Below are 20,252 nucleotides of genomic sequence, written 5' to 3'. Positions count from 1 at the left end.
AAGTTCAGATTTACAAATTTCTAACCTCAAAAGTAAACTGCTGCTGAAACTAACATCAACGAGTTCAAAGCGATTTAACCATATGAAACTAACATCATACTTACATGACAAGTCTTAGGCTTTGATTGATGAAGAATCTTAAGGAAAAAAAGAGAGAGAGAAAATCGCGAACTGTGAAAGTGAGAATGAGATTTATCGCGTAAAAAGAGAGAAGAAGAGATGATCTGATTAAGTGTCTTATATATATAAAGGGTATTATGGGTATTTCAAATTAAATCAGTCTATATATGTAAGTTGAACAATAATGAGTCTTAAAATGTAAATGGGCCTCCCATTAAATTGTAATTTTCCCAAAAAAAATCAAACTAAAGAATCGAATTGGGTTCACTGTACGGTTTAAAACCGAATTGATGTACATCCATTCTCCCAACGTTATCATGGACTCAATAGGTGATTTCTTTGAAATGGTTAGGGACTGAATTGCACAATTTTAAAGAGTGGGTGGCCAGTTGTGTCGAGGAGCTAAATTCTTAAGCCTTAACCCCTTACCTATCACAATCCCAGATACTTGGACTCTGATTCATCGGCTGCCATGGGAGACAGAGAGAAACCTCGGGACCGTGAACGAGAACGGGAAAGAGAGCGCGAACGAGATCGAGACAGAGACAGAGACAGAGACAGAGACAGAGAAAAACGCCGAGACAAAGATGACCGGGACCGTGATAGAGACCGTCACCGCAGCACACGCTCCCGTACTCGCTCACCTGATCGAACCCGGTCACGACACACACGCTCCCGCACTCGCTCCCCTGACCGCTATCGTTCACGGTCACGCTCTCCCGAGACTCGTGGTCACCGCCGCCACCGCCACCATCGAACTCCATCCCCGTCGCCACCTCGAAAACGTCACCGTCATGAAATTGAAGATGGTAGAGATAATAAAGAAAGGGATAAGGATAGGCAAAGGGCAGCTGTGTCTGATTTTGTTGACGAGATAGCACGAGAGCAGTTGGAGAAGGTTGTTAGTAACGGTAACAATGGTGGTGGAGATGGAGAGATAGAAGGTGCGATGGGAGACGAGAACGAGATTGAGATGATGAAAAAGTTAGGGATTCCAGTTGGCTTCGATTCCACCAAAGGGAAGCCGGTTCCTGGTGCCGACGTCAGTGGAGTGAGAATGGTTACGAAGAGGCAGCCAAGACAGTATATGAACCGCAGGGGTGGATTCAATCGGCCATTGCCTCCTGAGCGGAACCGCTAATTTGTTGCTCTTTGGAATGCGGCAAGGTCAGGATTTTACATTTCACTTTTTTTGCTTCGTTATCAGTGTCTATTGTTTCTGTAGTTTCATACAATTTTTTTAATGCGTTAGGTTAGAGTTGCTAGGTAATACTGATACGCTGCTACTTCATTGGCTATTAAGTAGTCTGCGTTTTTTGTTTTTGAATTCTTTAAATTTACATATGATACATTTCTAATATTGACAGGGTTATGGTTCTTAAGTTTTCTTAATATTGTTGGATTTTGCGAATAGATGAGGCATACATACTTTAGCTTCATAATACTTATGTGTATTTGTTATAATTGATGGTTGCTTGATTGACCGTGCTGAAACGGAAATTCGTACCTGAAGAATGTTGATGCAAAGTAGAATATTATTGGTAGATATATTTTCTTCTTTGTTTGAACAAGAAGCATATAGAGTAATTTGTTAACTTGTTTGAGTTGTGTTGTGTGTGCTCGTGCATGTGATCTCTGTTGTTGTTGTTGCCAAGGGCTTCATGAAGCAAAATTTGTTTGAGCTGCTTATATGCTAAGTATTTTATCTTATTTTAATTTGGTTATTTGTTGGTTTAACTAGTTTCTTTTTGATTCATTTATTGGAATACTATGAGTTATCTTGTCTTATTTTTCTCCCTACTTGAATTATCTAAATCTGATTATATATTCATTTTGTCCAGTTGAATATGGATTTTTATTCACAATTGTAACTGTTCCTAGGCCTTTTGCATGAAAATAGTCTATGCACGTCTTATTGGTTAGTTTAAGAGTCCAAGACATACAACAGTTTCAGTATACTCTTATATAAAGCAATGATTTTCAAAGCCCTAGGCACAACTAAGACAATATATTCTTGTATGGCCGTGGGTGGATGCTGCAAAAGAGGCAATGGCTCAAGTGAATTGAGGCGCAAATAAATTGTCTAAAATACTACTAGAAAATGGAAACACAACTCTAATGTCAAACGCATGAGAAACCACAGGTGCCTGCAAATAGGATCTTGTCACAGGTTGTTTGCAAGGAAAATCAACATGATTTTCCTTGTTGCTCCTATTTTTCGACAAACCTATTTTGGAAAACTTAATGGTGATTTGTGAGAGATCACCTAACTCCCTTGACTATTTTTTTTGTCTGTAAAAGCATATGGATTATTATTGATTAATCCGTCTCTTATAGGAGACATAAAAATATTGCAAAGGAAAGAGTTCCAATATAGGTAAACCAGCTAAGAGACTTGCTATAAAAAAAGTACGATGAAAGCTAAGCCACACATGACCTATCTAATGGAAAAACTGAAAATAGGAAATAAAAATAGTAAATAGAGAAAGTTTAGCAGCTATGTCACCGAACTTGCTAAATTCCCATTGGCTTGCGTTGGCAGTAATGTCTTCCCACATACACAACCTTTAGGAGATAAAAATGCCTGAAGAGAATTTTATTTTTTTTATAGCTGTGCAAGTGTAACTTGTGTTACTGTTTTATTATTATTGTTATTATAAACAGGATGCAGTTTCTAACGTTAAACATCTGCTTAAAACCCCAAAAGACTGTCTTCTTAGATAAGAGTTTTAAATTTGCAGTAGGACTAGTCGCTAGTGTAAATTTTTATGTTAATGCAGTGTTTGAAATCAAAATTTTCACAAGAAATGAATTCAAATAGAATTCTCTCATGATTTGCAATCAAATGACCTTAAAGTGATTGAATTATCTTGTTTAAGTTCTTCCAAACAATGGATTTCATGAGAAATATAATTGAATTCCTCTAAAATCCATCAAAATGAATGTTTCCAAACAAGGGGTAAACTTGTGTTTAAAATCCTCAAATAGTTTATCTTCCTAAATAAGAGATCTAAGCTTCATAATACGCTTGAAATTAATCTCTGAGTGGAAACCTCAACTCAGTAAATATATTACAAGAAAAATTGAATTCGAAATCTAAACTTATAGCAAGAATTAATCTAATAATCCTTAGTTTAGTTTTCCTTAACTATTATAAATCCCATTCTTGTTACCAGAACATCATCACAATCTAAGGAAAGGACCACCCTTCAATAGATGATCTACCCATTTCTGGCATCCAGACACTTTGTTCTTGAACCATTCCTTGTGTTTGGGTGACTCTGTTTTTCTTGGCAATGCAAAGGGAGGATGCAAATCTCCTGTTGCCTTGATTAGAAATGATATTTTTTTAATGTAGAAGCTGTATTTGATTTGTAGATATCATTTTCTTATAAAAGGGTCTTTTGTATCCTGAATAAATTTTTGGTTTGTTCATTGTCCCCAACCCTATCATCAGGCCTCAACACTGAATGACTATATAAAAAATTGTAACAGAAAGAATGTTGTTTAAATATCAAGCATTAGTGGTAGGGACCATATTCATCTTGGGTTCTGTAGTGGCACAAATTTTCTGAATTTGAATGCCTGTTTTGCATTTTGTTCACCCTTTTGAAGCCCCACATCAGGGGAAAATAGTGACCGGTATCATTGTCAAATGTGAGAACTCTTTTGACTTCCAAATTCTAATGTCATTAGTGGGGGGATAGTTTTGTGCTGCTTATGGTAGGAAAAATTGGTGTGTAAAGTAGCAATGTATTAACTTGAGCTTGATAGTTTGTGGCTCAAACTTTGGTCTCATACAAGGTCCTAATTATTTTGGTTTTCCTGTACTATTTATCTTATTCAGTGGATTTCTAAAAGAGTGAAAAATGAATGACCTGTTAGCCAATTAGTTAATGCTTTTCTTACCCTAATTATCAATGTTCTGCTTCTTTACAGGCGGTAGAATCTGAGCATAAGGCGCACTTGATAGCGACTTAAATGGCTGCATCACATATGTAGGATCCGTTTTAAAGACCTTGTAAGACTTGTGCTTTCTGCATTACTGTGAGATAGGTCTTTCTGTCGATGTATGTTTTCTGTTTCCTCTAATTATGTTAACTGCTCATCAAAAAATATTCAGAGAGATTGCTTTTGGAGTTGATGTGTCCAGCCTGATGTACCTTATAATTGCCACATGAGATGATCCTAAGTAATACATGTATACACTTCAAATTATTCGTCTAACTTCATGCATGCGACAGTGCTGTGCCTCAGGAGCATATCGACTTATCGAATTCTTTTTGTTTCTGGGTATGGATGATTTTCTTGCAAGGGAAACTTCAGGTCAGCACTCTGATGGATTACTTGTGATGTGGATGCCAAGTGGAGATTTTTCTGACTATTTTACAATGTATTTGTTGTGTAATTTTTACTTCACTAGGTAATGGAAGTTGTTTTGTGAGCATGAAGATGAGCTTTTGACCTGTGTTTCAAGAACTCGACGGGTGAGATTTTTGGCCCTTAGGGTGTGTTTGTTGGGAAAGATGGATGGAAAGTGTGAATTTCACAGAACATCTAGACGTCTAGATGAATTCCGTGAAATTCGCACTTTCCAATTCCCGTACCTTTCCTCATAACAAACGTGCCCTTTGACTTGGGGTGACATTGTGTTTTTGTTTTTCTAGTGGCTCATATGAAACTGAGAAGCAGCTGATTATGTGATCGAGATTCAAGGATTGGATTCCAGTCCTTATTCAATTTTTTTTTTATCCTTCATAATAATTTTCTTTTACTAGGAAAAAGTGAAAAAAAAAGTGGTTTCATGCATTTAATGCTCGTTTCGTTCAAAACGAGGTTCAAGATGCGGTGAACTTGTACGTATAGTTTCAACCATTGATATATAGAAAATATGTTGATGAGGCAAGGGCACTTAATACTACGTTGTTAAAATTACATTATCATGTCATCAAATTAATCTGCTATTATAAGCTAATTTACTAGTACAAATATTGTTGTTGAGGTTTGAAACCCTAACTATTAAACCAACCTGCATCTAATTTTACCCTTCCCCAACAGGTTGGGGTAATTAGTTCTTTATGGTTCAAACAGAGTTTCTGCGAAGTGGTTGCCAAGGGTGAGTTGGTATACTATACATTGTGTTTTGCTGCATTTTTGACGGTGTGAAACGGGTCCATTTAAATTGAGTTCAGTGTATTAAATTTGAATATTCCAGGGCCTAATTGGGATAAATTAAAAGGTGAGCAAAATGCATTTTGAATAGGTTATGTACCAAATCGGCCATTTTGCGTTTTATTAGTTGGTGCATACCATGTCTTGTTGCAGATTATCCAATTTCTGCAATCTCTTCGTTTGTTTTTTGGTCAAATTGCCTCAGCACAGGGAGTCATAGATTTATTATTATTTTTCAGGCAGGTGATTGCTTAAATTTGCAATTTAATAACATCTCAATGCTCTACTATAGTGGATAATAGGCTTAATATATGAGGAGCTTCCTGAGCTTGTTTTAAAAACTGACTGACCTCTTAAATTTTTGAGTATTTCTTGTTTAAAGTGATAGGATTGACCCACTAATTTCATTTCATGTGGCAGGTCAAGAGAAGCTTTGTGTATTTTAGGGCTCTTAATGTATCAAGAGTGATAATATAAATATAGGATTCACTAATAATCACATACATTGTCATAAAGAATTATACAAGTGGAAAAAAGGTAAATTATATATGTGGTGTATACCATTTTAGATTTTGGTGTACAAATGTACGATTTTATAAGTGATCTCTTATTATGGTGTACACCATGTAAAAATGGTGGATGGCCGGTCAATCTTGATAAACCTATCACATTATCAATTTTTAACTCATCTCTTTGAAGAAATGGGATCCATCATCTTCAATTTTATATTTTCATAATTAATTTTTCATTCCATTTTTTGTTTACAACATCTCCTATTTCTCTAATTCTCCCTTACTCTCTCCCTAATTCTCTTTTCTTCTTTCTCTCTTTAACAATTATTTCCTAAGGGGCATTCCAAATTCATCATCATCAGGATTTAGAAGCCCAATCCACTGGTAATGGTAGGATCTTCAGAACAGGGATTAGTAATATCAGGAGGGGCCTTTGAAAAAGTAGTTATGCTTATTTTTATAAGCAGCAACAGATGTCAACAATATATTATTCTTATCATCTGAATCACTAAGAACAATAACATCTGCATCTCCGATTGGTATTATATAATCAATGAAACTTTTCTACAGCAGTCGGGTGTTGTTCTTAGTGATTCAGATGAGGATAATGATATTTTGTTGACATTCGCTACTGCTTACAAAAATAATTAAACTGTTACGGGTGGGGGTGCTTTTTTAATGCTCCCTCTTGGTATTGCTAATCCCTATCATGAAGATCCTACAATTGGGAGTGAATTGAGCTTTCTATATCATAATGATGATGAATTTGGAATGCCCTTTTGGAAATAATTGTTAGAGAGAGAGAATAGAGAGTTAAAGAGAGACTGGGAAACAAAAATTGAGGAAAGAGAAATTAATCGTAGAGATATATAGGTCTCACTTTTTTCAAAAGATAAGTTAAAAATTAGTGATGTGGCATGTTTATCAGAGTTGACCGATCATTTTTACTTGGTGCACAATATGGTGGGAGATTATCTATAAATCGTACATTTTTAGTATGCAAAAGTGAAGGTTAGACATTAAAATGTAATATGGTATAAATGTTGTACATCACGTATGTAATTTACTCAGTAGAATAAATATGTTATTGATCTTATACCAAAATCACTTAAAACATCATCATCCCAAAATACATTCAACAAACTCAATTTTATTATACTCACTCTACAATTACAATAGGACCCACTATCAAATCACGTTTTTTATAATATTTTTTTTTATTGAAGCTTAATACATCAAAAGCCATTGAACTTGTTAAAAAAAAACTTGAGTGTAATCGTTAGTCTTCTTAGCTTGCTCAATATAACCTATTGGCCACTGATCAATTGATCCCCCAAACTTGCTTATAGTGTTTTATTTGCCATCTGAACTTGTTTAAAATGATATACAATTCAATTTGTCTAAATCTGTAAAATAAAAAAAATCTAAACTTAAAAAATAAAAACCTAATTCGTTATTCTAAGTCTTTAAAATAAATTAACTTTCTGTTTTGTTATGACGTTTTTATAGATTTGAGTACTTAATCATGACACTTTGAACAAGTTTAGATGACTAATAATATACATGTAATTAGAGCGCTAATCAAGTTATTTAAACAAGTTCAGGACAACTGATTTATTAAGTGTTCTATTAAAAAGTTGTTGCATGGAGCATCAAAAGTTTACTGTTCCTTAACCTCGGACTCATTTTAATAGGAGTAAAGAAAAACAGAAATGTAATTTGGCTTTTAAATATCACAAACAGTGGGCATTGCCCATAGTTTGCCCAAAACCAGGTACTAGTCACATTACAGTAATTCTATTAAAAAAACATAAACAAAAAGAGAAACTTATTTAATAATTTAAAACATATGGTGACAGGTAAAAACCAGATCTTATTTTATACAACACAACACAAGAGTAGGAAAGAAAACAAGAAACAAGAAAACCCCAAATGGGTTGAGTGATTATTTTTAGTGGGTTGGTTTCTGGATGACAAAGGACATACACTGAGCCTGGCGTTGATTATCGAATGCCAAACAGCGAATATAAGCATTTGGGTATGCTTTTTTGCATTCATTCATTTCATTAAGCACTTGTGATGAATCGTTGCACCCAAACATCGGCAGTTTCCACAATGTCCAATATCTCCCATCGTAGTATCCTGGCATCCTGCTGTTCTCTCTACGCACATATCCCATCTGCATCCCATTCAACAAACAAAGTCCATGACCAGTGGTGGAGTCAGGATTTTAAAATAAGACTTTTTAAATAGAAGCATCAATTTTTAACCATCTCATCTACCTTTAAACATTGAAACGATACTATATAGAGTCTATATATACTAATATTAGGAGGGCTACAAAGGACAAATCAATCCGTACTCAAGGTAGAACCGGTGGCCGGGGGTCTTGGACCCTGCCCCCTGTCCATATCCACCCTAACTACTTATAAACATTATTTGGGTGAATGCACTCTGAACTTTAAGAATGTTATCTGACAAGTAATACGAGATTTGACCAAGTTGAAAAGTGTGTCACTTTAACCAAATTGAAGTGTGTCACTTTAACAAGTTGAAGTTGAAGCATGTCATAGGAGACATTTTTACAGGACAAACAGATCACTAAGGTCAGGAGAAAGTAAATTTAAGGAGCTGAAAAAAGAAGTTAAAAAAAGGTTACCTGATCAAACTCAAGGCAAGGGATCCAACCCTTTTTGATCATGTAGTCAACCTCCTTAGCAATAGAGTCATCAGTAAGAGGAGGAAGGTATGAAAGTGTCTCAAACTTCTTGTTATCTATTGGATTCCATGTCTATTTCCATCAACACAACAACTTCATTAATTACCTATTACAGATAGTAGTAACTAAAACACATTCACATGTTTTCTGATAAAATCAATTATTACCTTCATACAGTAAGTCCTGGAGCCATTTGAGACTGTTTTTCTGGTCCATGCAACAGAATCTTTAGCAGGAAACAGCTGTTTTGTAGAGTTAGAGTAACCAGACCCAGCAACCGGAGCTGTAAAGATTCCGGCAACAGTAGAAGAAGACATGTTGGATCTTTGAGAAAAAAGAGTGATGAATTGAAGTGAGATCGAGCAGGAAAGGTAGAAGAAGAGTAAGAACTTAATTTGAAAGATGATAGAAACGGTTGAAGAAAATGACAAAAGAAGCTGTAATTGATCTCGGGAATCTGTGGGATGATACGTGGGTTTGTTATACTTCAAGAACGATGGGCACGAGATGGTGTGGAGAGTTTTATTAAGCCATTTAACTTTGGTATCATCATCTTTGCTTATTCACTTCCTTTATTTGCTCATGTCACACACGTGGCACTTGTACAAAAGTTGTGGACCCACTAAATAATGTTATCACGAGAATTTTTACTATACTCATCGAATAACATGTCTGATCAATTAAAATATAAACACATGCTACTATATGAGAGGTAATTGGTATTAATCAATAAATGTATGATTGATTAGTAAGTTAGATATAAGTTTAGAAGGCAAAGAGAAGCAAATAAAGACATTTAGAGAGGTTGTGTATGCATATGTGTACTTTAAATCTGTGGAGATTTCTTATATTTATAGGGGTTGGAGAGTGAGTCCAATTGACCTAGTGGCTCTGTATGACGTGTATAGAGATACGAGACTGGCGAGTATTATCTCCTACCATGCTTGTGTTCAACACACCTTTAAAGAAAGGTGAGGATGAAAAGCCGAGAACTCTCCCTATTGGTTCACAGAGGTGGTCTAACTAATACCATGTTGTAAGATGTCCGCCCACCAGTTGTATGTGGAGACTTTTATGGTTTCAGTTGATCGATAAGGATGTTGAAAACTGCTGGTCTAAAGGTATTGCTTTTACGAGGAATTTGAACCAAAGAGACATTGTCTTTATTCTTGATAGCGTATTTAATTTTGGGCGAAGTTCCGGAGCATTTTGGTTAAATCTTTGAAGGAGAAAAGTTTTGAGATACATGTTATAAGTTCCAAGGTTTTGTAGGTTATGGCAGACTTCTTGATTATGAATTTTAGGGTATACAAACAAAGAAGCCACATGTTTTTAGTACTAGGGCTGATAAAAACAAGTGAATCGTCCATAGAAAGTAGGCAGCCTATAATCCCCAACATTCTTCGATGTTGTCCAATCCTATATTACTTGAAATTTTTCCTTGTCAACTTGGATACCATCCCCACTAACCACATATCCCAAGAACACCTAACGTTTTATCAAAATCACACTTTTTAGTATTGGCATAACATTTGTGCTCCCGCAACAATTCAAAAACTACTCGTATAAAGTTCTACTATGCACCAGTACGTCATAAAAATACACAATAACAAACTTACCAATGACTAGATGTGGCCGTTGGTTCATCAACCATATGAAGTGTTTGGAGCATTTGTCATGCCAAACGACATCACTAGCCACTAATATAAGCCTTCCCGTGTCTTGAAAACAATTTTCCACTCATCCCCTGCTTTGATTAAGATCTAATGGTAACCACTCTTGAGATCAATCTTGAAGAATAAGTTGGAACTACTAAATTGATCTAACATTATCATCTAAGCAAGGAATAAGGAAATAATACGAGATGGTGATCTCGTTAATTGATCTGCTATCAATACACATCCATCATGAACCATCCTTCCCGTCATAAGTAAAATCGGAACCGCGCGTGGACTCATGTTTTCCCTCGACTATTTGGTCTATCTAAAAAGCTCTTATACCATGTCATGGAACCAATTGAACTAAAAGCTCAAGCTAATATTTAAGGTCCAATCATAGATCTTATACTAATATTTGACAGACTTGTGGTTTGATCATATAACTATGGTGTCTCGTTTCTTCTCACTCAATTTATCGCTCATTGAAGTCAAAATGTACTTAACCCTATCCTTCACAAACTTATAAATGTTTTTCTTGCCTAAATGTAAAGCATCAGGTCAAATTGACATAGTCTCCCTAGTAGCAAATGTCAGACATCAATTTCTACTACATCAGAATATCCTTCATCCACATATTCTCCAGCAATTAAAACCCTACACCATTGAGTAACTCGAAGCTCCCTAACGCTCTTCATCTAATTGATACTATAAAAGTCCGGATGAGTTTCTGTTGTTAAACCAAACCTCTAAAAGAAGCTTCACTGATTATGTTCACCTGGATTCCACTGTCTATAATTACACTACACTTTCCGCCTTGAACCAGGCATCGAATCTGGAACAACTAGTGTCGTTGTCCTTGCTCAATCTTGTTCGGTACACACAATTTCCTTATCAGAAAAGTTGTATGTTCATCGCCAGATTGATATTCATCACCATTAAGAGGATCACAGTACACTCCTTCCTCATCATACCTTTCGACCACATTGCTCAATCATGAATGATGTTCCATACCAACTTGATACAAACTTAGAGTAAATTAAAAAAAGAACTATGAAGGTTTTAACCTGAAAACCAATAAAGGTCCGAAATTTGAAGAAGAAAATTCTATTTCTTGATATTGAAGATTGACAAAAAATTGTCTTCTGCTTGCAAAGAAAGTATTTCTATTTATAGGGTACGTAACCCTGGAAAAAAAGGAACAATAACAAAAGACCAAAATAACCTATTTACATAGAGGAAGTTACAATTAACCTGGACAACTTGCACTGGAAGTGATGGAATCCTTTTCGTTGATTGGTTCGATTGTCCATGCTCTTATTCAATCAGCTAGATTCACCTTGCGGGCTTTGATTCTCATTGGTCCGGGCTCCTCCATATCTTGGCCGAACCGTACGACTGGAGATGTCCTCATCATAAGGATGCAGTTTATTAGGGTACCCAACATGCAGATTAGTCCAAATGCATTTGATTAGAAAAAGATATCCTACACTTGATTGCAAAAAGGACCAGTTCAGATGCTAGAAGAGTAATTCTGTTAAAAATCCAAACGTCAAGATGCAATCATGCCAAAAATGTATAGCTTAAAGATAACAGACAATGCAGCCTAAAAACTGTTCAACATAATGTTACAACTTCTCCATAAATTTTGCTGACTGGGCCGATGCACTACACGTCCCCGTTAAGCAAGGGTCCGGGTAGGAGTCCCACCATAAGGGTGTATTGGGGGCAAGCCTTTCCCTGTCAATTTTTTTGGCAAGAGGCCGCTCCTAAGACTCGAACCTGTGATGACAACAACGTTTACCGTTGTGCCAAGGCTATAAGAACACATTAACCACAGTAAGTATTGGTGATCTCAAAACTAAATCCCTTCTCATAGTCCTCCAAACCAATGCCATCGACATTAAAAAGTTTGCTCGAAATCAAAGCCCCAATCTAGCCAATGAAGCAAAATACAAGAATCAAATGCCATAAGCAAAAGTATAATGTACAATTAAGAGATCCATAGTTACCCAGTCTCTCTAGACATTGTAAGCAATATATTATCCACAAGGAACTGAAACACCAAACATATAATTCCAGCAGCCAAAAGGGTTCAAATATGACAGTCCATAAAAAAAATTAAAAGCAAAACTTAACCAAAGAGAATTTCTCAGTTTCAGCCTCACAGCTGCAGAACTACGCCTGAGTCTATAAGGTACAGAAAGCATACAACCAAACTTCCTAATTTAGACATCCAAACAACAACGGTTTCCAAAAAACTTTCCTGCCATGTTAACAGTATAAAAGACACTAAATGCAGAGAACTTTAACCAAATTAAACAATAGCCCACATACAACAACAACAACAACAAAGCCTTAGTCCCGAAATGATTCGGGGTCGGCTAACATGAACCATCATATAAAACCGTGAAAGTCAAGTCGTGTCAGCGACACAGATTCGCTCCCTCCAATCCGTCCTATCCACTACCATATTTTCCTCAATTCCCAGTAAACTCATATCACTCTCGATCACCCTCCAAGTTTGCTTAGGTCTTCCCCTACCCCTCACCACTACATCCCTTTGCCACTCTTCGGTTCTCCTAACCGGCGCATCAAGCGCTCTACGTCTCACATGGCCAAACCACCTTAGTCGGTTTTCTCTCATTTTATTCTCAATAGATGTGACCCCTACTTTTGTCCTAATTATTTCATACAAAAAAAAAAAACCCTAAAGAGAGCAATAATAGAAATAGCATGATGAATACTTACCTAAGTAAATCAATGAAACTATCATCATATCCATCTTTCTCAATGCCATAATTTTCATGTTTCAAAGCACAATCTGAAAGAGAATATGCTAATTGAAGTAAAGGGTAATACAGAAATTAAGGAACACGTGATTTAGGGCCTAATGAGAGTTAATTATAGGAGAGAGAGGGCTTTAGTTAGCATATATAGGTGTAGGGTGAGAAGGATGGTGTATTGAAATTATGCATGTTTGGCTCTTTAGAGAATTAGGTTATCTAGAAACTTTCTAGAGTTACAATGTGATAAAACAAAAAATAGTATCACTACGGTGTTTCCAAAAATACCCCAAAATAATTAACTTACTATCTTTTGTCTCTCCCCAAATAATTGGACTACCCTCAAAACACTCAACTCTCTCAAACTCACAATGCAAAACCTTGACTCACATTTTGCAAAATTAGATTACTATCACTCAGCTCCGTATTTCATTGGCACCCTAAATCCATGACTTTATATAGCCATATTCTTGAAGACTTTTTCAACTAATTAGTTGAGAAAGTCAAGGTTTCATATGTGCCATGATTTGTGCCTATAAATTATGGCACAACTTGTTTGACCCTTTTTCTTTATCTCTTTATTTATTTATTTTAAATTAATAGTTAATTTTTCAACACTAGTCTGCGAGTAGGGAGGGAAATTCAATATTCCTGTGGGGGTTGAGTTCATCTCAGCTCAGTTTATCTTTCTTTACCTTTGTTCTTCTGTCAATTGGAGTTTGTATTAGAGAGAAACTACTAATTCAATACCATTTCTTCATTTTATTCAATCTGTTGTTTTGATTTCTATCGAAGTCAATATGGACATGCCGCAAGCAACACCCTCAAATCGAGGCTTTCAGTCGCAAGTTAACCATACACAGGGATCCTTGTTGTCTTCATACTTACAACAGATGCAACATGAACACCTCTTGCAAAATGTGTCATCTTGTTTTAATGTAGCTCTGCAAGCTGAGTTTTTACAGCATATGTTATTGCCTAAATCATTGCCTCCATTATTTTTTGCACTATACTTCACTGAAACAGTTATGTGCGTCTGGATTATCAGTTTCCTCTGCCTTCTGAAACATCTCCGGAAAGGCACAGGAAGGAGATGATTCAATCTCGGTATCTGTTGCAATCTCAGACTCCCCCGTTTTCTTTTCGGAAGCTAGTTTCAGCAGGTGCTCTATTGTTTTCAACTTTGTTAAGCCAGTATATTTCCTTTCTTTTCCCATTTCTACACAGAGGATCTACAACATTTCCAACGGCTCCATGACTGTAACATTTTAGAGGCACCTGCACACTTTGAAACTTGGTAAACAAATCTCTTTTCATCTATGCTTAGCTGACTGCATTTCGATGGATCAAGTGCACTCAACATCTACCACTTATAGAATTCACTGATGACATAAAAACGCATAGAAGGTATGTAAATGATTTGAAAACAAAGACAAAGAAACAACAACCACAACAACAAAGCCTTAAATCCCAACTAAATGGGTTTCGCCACGGATGGATACAGGATTTTCAACTAGCGGTTATATGTATATGTAAAATAATAAATGGTATCCTTCATAGTAACAGAAGATTGCATTAAAGGTATGATTGTATCCTACATAGTTCAAAGAACCAACAAGGAATGAAATCAACTCAGAGAAACTGAAGTGAAAGAGAAATACACTAACACAACACTTTAATGGCATAAAACAAGGAAGTAGTATCCAAAACCATGAAGTAAAATGGCCTCAGTCCAATGCTGCAAATCAACAGAGCATTAATCAGTAATCACTAACCTAAGTGGTGAGTCTGAGACTCTGAGTCGCATCCAGAAACGATGAACGGCTCCAAACTTTGTTTCTGCCGCAAACAATGGCGACAGCAGTGCTGGGGGTCCAAAATTTTCTTTAAAAATCAGTGGAGGCAAGTGCCTCCATTAAAAATTCAATCTTTCTAGAAATCCAGCATATATATCAGATAAAGTTTCCTTTTTGTGAGAAAAAAGCAAATAATTGTAAAAATATATATCGAATAATGCTACCTATGCATACAAATTCATCAAAATAAATATTGATAAAGTGCAACATCATCTTTCAACAAGGATGTTCTTGACCCAGAACCTTAACTTGCAAGAGGTAAAGAAAACAATAAAGACAATGAAAATACCTCAAATGTATCTTCCAATCCAACATCATTATCTATAGCATAAGGATGGATCATCTGGAGCATAATCACAATCAACTTGCTCATTGAGTTGATTCAAAAAATTATAAATGCCTCTATAATTAGAATGAGCCTTATCATCAACAATAAACTAATGAACAATGCCATCAATCTCAATGAAACTCCAGGCAGAATCAGTAACTACTCCCTTCTCTTTCATCATTTTCCTTAACCTAATCACCTCCTCCCAGCTTCCCTTAGTGGCATACATGTTTGCCAGAAGGACATATCTCCCACTCTGTTTAGGATCTAATTGGATAAGAAGCTTCCCTACCTTTTCTCCCATTTCAACATAGCCATAGATCATACACCCATTAAGCAATGAACTCCAAATAACCCCATCTGGCTTCATTGCCATACAATTTATCAATACTTCTGCATCTCTAATCCGCCCAGCTCGAGCCAAAAGATCAACCATACACCCATAATGCTCAATTGCTGGTTCATAGCCATACACTTTAGCCATACGTCCAAAGAATCTCCAAGCTTCACTTATTAGAGTTTTGTGGTTACAAGCAGTAAGCAGTCCTATGAAAGTTACTGAATTCGGTTTCGGTCCTCTCTTCTCCATCTCTGAGAAAAGATGGATTGCTCTTTGATTCTCTCCATTGATAGCCAAACCCAAGATCATAGCACTCCAAGTTGTAACATCTTTATATTGCAACTTGTTAAATATCTCAACCGCATCGTTTATGTATCCACATTTGGCGTATAAATCTATCAGGGCAGTGCCAATCTCAAGGTCATAATCAAAACTGTTTCTGTCTAAATATGAATTAATCCATTTCCCATCTTCAAATGCACCTATGGCTGCACAAGCATTAAGAACAGTAACCAAAAGAGACCCATTGAAACTCACATCATTACAATTCTTCAATTCTTGAAACAACTCAATCGCCTCATTGAAAAACCCATTCCGAACATACCCAGAAACAATTGCACTATAAGAAACTGAATTTCTTTCTGGCATTTCATCGAACAACTTGCGTGCTTCATTCATTAATCCATTATAGCAGTACCCATTAATAAGACTAGTCCAACAAACCACATTTGAATTAGAACTTTCATCAAAAACTCGACGAGCAAGTTCCATTGCCCCAAACTTTGAGTACGCATTAATGAAAGAACTGGTGATATAAACATCGGAGTTTCCCCCAAATTTTAATACTAGAACATGAACTTGATCAAGTAAGGACAAACAAGAGCAACACTTGATCAAACTAGTAAAACAGTGGGAATTTGGTTCGATCCCTAACCCAAGCATACGCGAAAATAATGAAAATCCCTTTGCAGATTGTGAATTTTGAGAGAAACCCAACATCAAGCAATTGAAATCATACACATTCGGTGCTAGAATTTTATCGAAAACGATTTGCCCATAATTTATGTCTCCATGTTGTGATAGTGCACAAAAAGCTACAATTTTGCTAGTTATAAAGGAGAAACGGGATAAGCCATTGATGATTGTGTGGGCGTGAATTTGCTTTAGCTCGGCCATTGTTTTGCATTTCTGCAGAAGAACAAGAAGTGGAGGATTTGAAATTGATGAGACGATTCCAGTCATAGCCAAGAAGCAGTCACATGTCCTTCGTGTTAGAGATAATAATATCTCTACTGTAATTATCATCACACTAATTAGAGTTGCACTTACTCTATAAATCTAATTAATAAAATAAATACTCGACAAAAAGCATCCTGAGGCCCCTGATCTTTCATTGTTTGGTGTATTAAGCCCTCGATTTTTTATTTAGACACATTGAGCCCCTGATCTTTCACCATTTGGTGCATTAAGCCCTCGATCTTTCATTTAGACACATTGAACCCTTGATCTTTCATATATGGGTGTATTAGGCCCTTCCTTAAATCAATTAATATATAGGTTTATTAAGGGCATGTTTGGTTAGATTTATATAACTGCAGCGTTTCGCATTTTCTCTAGACACTACAACATTTTGAAGCTTTTCACGAAAAACTCTTTTCATGAACATTTGTTTGTAGTTACTTGTTATTGATAAAATTACTCTCTTATTTCCACAAAATGTGCTTCAATTTTAACATTATTTTTATTTTTAGAACATAATTATCGAAAAACAAGGTTTTATTGTGTTTAATAAATTTTTTATTTTTTATTTAAATTATTTTTATTAATTTGTATAATATATTTTTTATTTTAGAATTTGTTATTTTTAGAACATCATTTGTTGTCACACCAAACATGCCCTTAATAAACCTATATATTAATTGATTTACGGAAGGGCCTAATACACCCATATATGAAAGATCAAGGGCTCAATGTATCTAAATGAAAGATCGAGGGCTTAATGCACCAAATGGTGAAAGATCAGGGGCTCAATGTGTCTAAATAAAAAATCGAGGGCTTAATGCACCAAACAATGAAAGATCAGGGGCCTCAGGATGCTTTTTGCCTAAATACTCTTAGTGTCTCTATGATAATTAGATATAAACAACTAGAGTTGTATTTAGTATATACGTCTGTTTAGGTCACTGAAACCTAATTAGACTAGATATCTATACCTGTCATATATATACAATTAATCAAGACAAAACCCTAATTAAGGGAATTACTCAAATCATCTCTTTCTCTCTCTCTCTCTCACCTTACCGATTATCCAACATGGTATCACGGGCAGGAAACGGTTCCAATCCGTCTGGCTCAGCTTCCGCATCTGTTTCTCCTGATTCCCTTCATAGAACACCAACTGTTTCACTCGAACAGCAAAATACCGCAATATTTACAACAGAATCCACACCTCCGTCAACCTTGCGGACTCCTTCCGCGGCGGCAAATTCTGCCGGTTTTATTAGTCCGGCGGCTGCTGGTGCCAGCAACTTCATCACTCTGTCACCATCGGCTGCACTTGATCGCTCCGTGACACCGCACGCCAGCTTTGCATCAGAATTCACGGTGAATACGGCGTTTGCGTCGTCCCTGCAACCCTCGTCTGGGTGGCGGTTTGAATCGCCATTCACGACAGCGGCTCCGTCATCGGTAACGTCGACTTACCTGTTCGACTAATACGACGGAGGGATATTCCCTCGCTCTCAACAGCAGAATCCACCACAGGCTTCTGAATCGCAACAACATCCACCACTGTTTCATCCTCCAGGTAATTTTTCTCAACCACCCGTTCGACCTGGCTTTGGACCTCCCCCATCGTATCACAGTTCACAATTGCCGTCCACATTCACCAATCATACCTCTGATTCTTTTCTTGCAAACCCAACCCATGATCATATACCCAATGTGTTCCGTAATCATACGGCTCCTCCTAACTACTCCACCTACTCAAACCCTAACACAAATTCTGTCACCCAATCTCGAACCCCTCCAGCACATACCTAAACTCACATCAAACTTACCCCGCATAACTACAAAGCATGGAGGATGGCCGTTGTGTCTACCCTCAAGTTTCATCACTACTTTGATCACATCGTAAGTAATATCCCACCTCCACCAAAATTTCTTTCTCGGGAAGGGTTCTTAACAAACAATGACAATTTGTTCCTCAACCCTGATTATACTGCATGGGATGATTTAGAAAATGTTGTTATGTCACTATTGTTACACTCCATTACTGAAGAAGTATATTCTATCATAACCTGTTTTCATCATTCACATGATATATGGGTAGCACTTGAGACAGCATATGGTGTAATCACTGATAGCAAACAATTTCAACTGAGGATTGAATTACATGAGTTTGAACAAAACGACTTGTCTATTAGTGAATATATGCAAAAGCTTAAAACTATTCTAGATGATTTGGCTGCGTCTAGCAATCCATATCCTATGCACCTCTTGCCTGCACTTTTATATAAGAATGTTAATGAAGTTTTCAAGTCTAGCATACAGAATCTTGTGACACAAAGAGGCATCCATATTGATTATTATGAACTGTTGAGCAAATTGAAAACTGTTGAAGGGATGGTCCAGTCCACAAAAAAAACCCACATTTATGCTTCTTGCGCCTCACCTGAATTCACATGAAGCCAATGTTTCCACCACCTCCACTCAATCTGTTGCAAGATCAAAGAACAAAAAACAGAGAGGTGGGAAGTGTTTTAATTGTGGTGACCTTGATCACGGGGCGGATAAATGCAAAAGACCTAAGGGATTTGCAACTCAGCACACTAGATCTGGTGCCGAAGCACATGTCTCATGGCACAACCCAACGGATCCCTTCAGTGGTCTGCCCCAACCATGGTATCCAGACACGGGAGCCACAAATCACATGATGGCTAATCCTAGTCAACTGCAGCATATGCATCCCTATCCTGGAAACGACACAGTTCACTTTGGCAGTGGGCAAGGTTTGAAAATCTCTCATCTTGGACAAACTTATGTCAATAATCTCAAAATTTCTGATGTATTGTTGGTTCCTAAACTTACAAAATCTTTGCTTTCTATTCAAAAATTTACTCGTGATAATGCATGTTTCTTTGAGTTTTGTCCTAACCATTTTCTTGTGAAGGATCAAACTTCTGGGGAAATCCTGTTACGCGGTCCGAGTAAGGATGGGCTCTATGTGCTTCCACCCAACTTGAAAGAGGTGCTAGTAGGAGAGAAGGTGTCTTTTGAACGGTGGCATGCACGTCTAGGGCATTGTCAGAATCAGACAGTCAGCAGAATCTTGAAAGATAACAATCTCTCATCATCAGCATCAGTTAGTGGTTGCTCCTTTTGTCCTTTAGGAAAATTAACTCAATCTCCTTTACCTTCAATTATTCGTTCTAGTAGTGCTAGGTTTGAAAGTTTACATTTGGATGTTTGGGGTCCTACTCATGTGCTTTATTTTAATGGACATCGTTATTTTCTGATTATTATTGATGAATTTACTCGTTTTAGTTGGGTATTCTGTTTGAAAAATAAGAGTGAAGTTGCTTTAACTTTTCAGAACTTTCTTGCCATGATTAGAAATCAATTTAATGCTAAGGTTAAGAACTTTTATTCTGATCTTGGGGGTGAATTTCAAAAATTGCAACCCTTTCTTCAAACAAATGGAATTGTACACAAAATTGTATGCCCTCATACTCATGCTCAAAATGGCATAGCTGAACAAAAAAT

General features: G+C 36.6%; 3 protein-coding genes across 11 annotated transcripts; 1 reads left to right on the top strand and 2 right to left on the bottom strand.

Moving 5' to 3' along the window:
* Nucleotides 1–454: 454 nt before the first annotated feature.
* LOC136203488 (uncharacterized) lies at nucleotides 455–4,860 on the top strand. Of its 4 annotated transcripts, XR_010674860.1 has the most exons (4): nucleotides 455–1,287; nucleotides 4,060–4,141; nucleotides 4,365–4,446; nucleotides 4,544–4,860. XR_010674860.1 is itself a non-coding variant. In XM_065994652.1 (2 exons), the coding sequence occupies exon 1, from the start codon at nucleotides 593–595 to the stop codon at nucleotides 1,259–1,261; it is 669 nt and encodes a 222-aa protein (XP_065850724.1). In that variant the 5' UTR covers nucleotides 455–592; the 3' UTR covers nucleotides 1,262–1,287; nucleotides 4,060–4,338. The 4 variants fall into 4 exon arrangements, 1 of the variants encoding a protein (XP_065850724.1); XR_010674859.1 differs by having other exon boundaries at nucleotides 4,365–4,860; XR_010674858.1 differs by lacking the exons at nucleotides 4,365–4,446; nucleotides 4,544–4,860 and adding an exon at nucleotides 4,244–4,338.
* Nucleotides 4,861–7,617: 2,757 nt separating this feature from the next.
* On the bottom strand, nucleotides 7,618–8,841 carry LOC136203489 (ribulose bisphosphate carboxylase small subunit, chloroplastic 3-like). The gene is made up of 3 exons (XM_065994653.1): nucleotides 8,691–8,841; nucleotides 8,464–8,595; nucleotides 7,618–7,983 (listed from the first exon to the last, which is right to left on the bottom strand). The coding sequence occupies exons 1-3, from the start codon at nucleotides 8,838–8,840 to the stop codon at nucleotides 7,756–7,758; spliced, it is 510 nt and encodes a 169-aa protein (XP_065850725.1). The 5' UTR covers nucleotide 8,841; the 3' UTR covers nucleotides 7,618–7,755.
* On the bottom strand, nucleotides 8,777–16,780 carry LOC136203486 (pentatricopeptide repeat-containing protein At5g66520-like). 6 transcript variants are annotated; one of them, XM_065994647.1, is made up of 3 exons: nucleotides 15,110–16,780; nucleotides 12,930–14,242; nucleotides 8,777–11,664 (listed from the first exon to the last, which is right to left on the bottom strand). In XM_065994647.1, the coding sequence occupies exon 1, from the start codon at nucleotides 16,728–16,730 to the stop codon at nucleotides 15,258–15,260; it is 1,473 nt and encodes a 490-aa protein (XP_065850719.1). In that variant the 5' UTR covers nucleotides 16,731–16,780; the 3' UTR covers nucleotides 8,777–11,664; nucleotides 12,930–14,242; nucleotides 15,110–15,257. The 6 variants fall into 6 exon arrangements, with proteins under 6 accessions (XP_065850719.1, XP_065850720.1, XP_065850718.1 ...); XM_065994648.1 differs by having other exon boundaries at nucleotides 13,660–14,242; XM_065994646.1 differs by having other exon boundaries at nucleotides 8,777–14,242.
* Nucleotides 16,781–20,252: the final 3,472 nt, after the last annotated feature.

The sequence above is a fragment of the Euphorbia lathyris genome, chromosome 8, assembly GCF_963576675.1.
Source record: "Euphorbia lathyris chromosome 8, ddEupLath1.1, whole genome shotgun sequence".
In the NCBI taxonomy this organism is placed as follows: Eukaryota; Viridiplantae; Streptophyta; class Magnoliopsida; order Malpighiales; family Euphorbiaceae; genus Euphorbia; species Euphorbia lathyris.
This window is presented reverse-complemented; position numbering and strand designations above follow the sequence as displayed.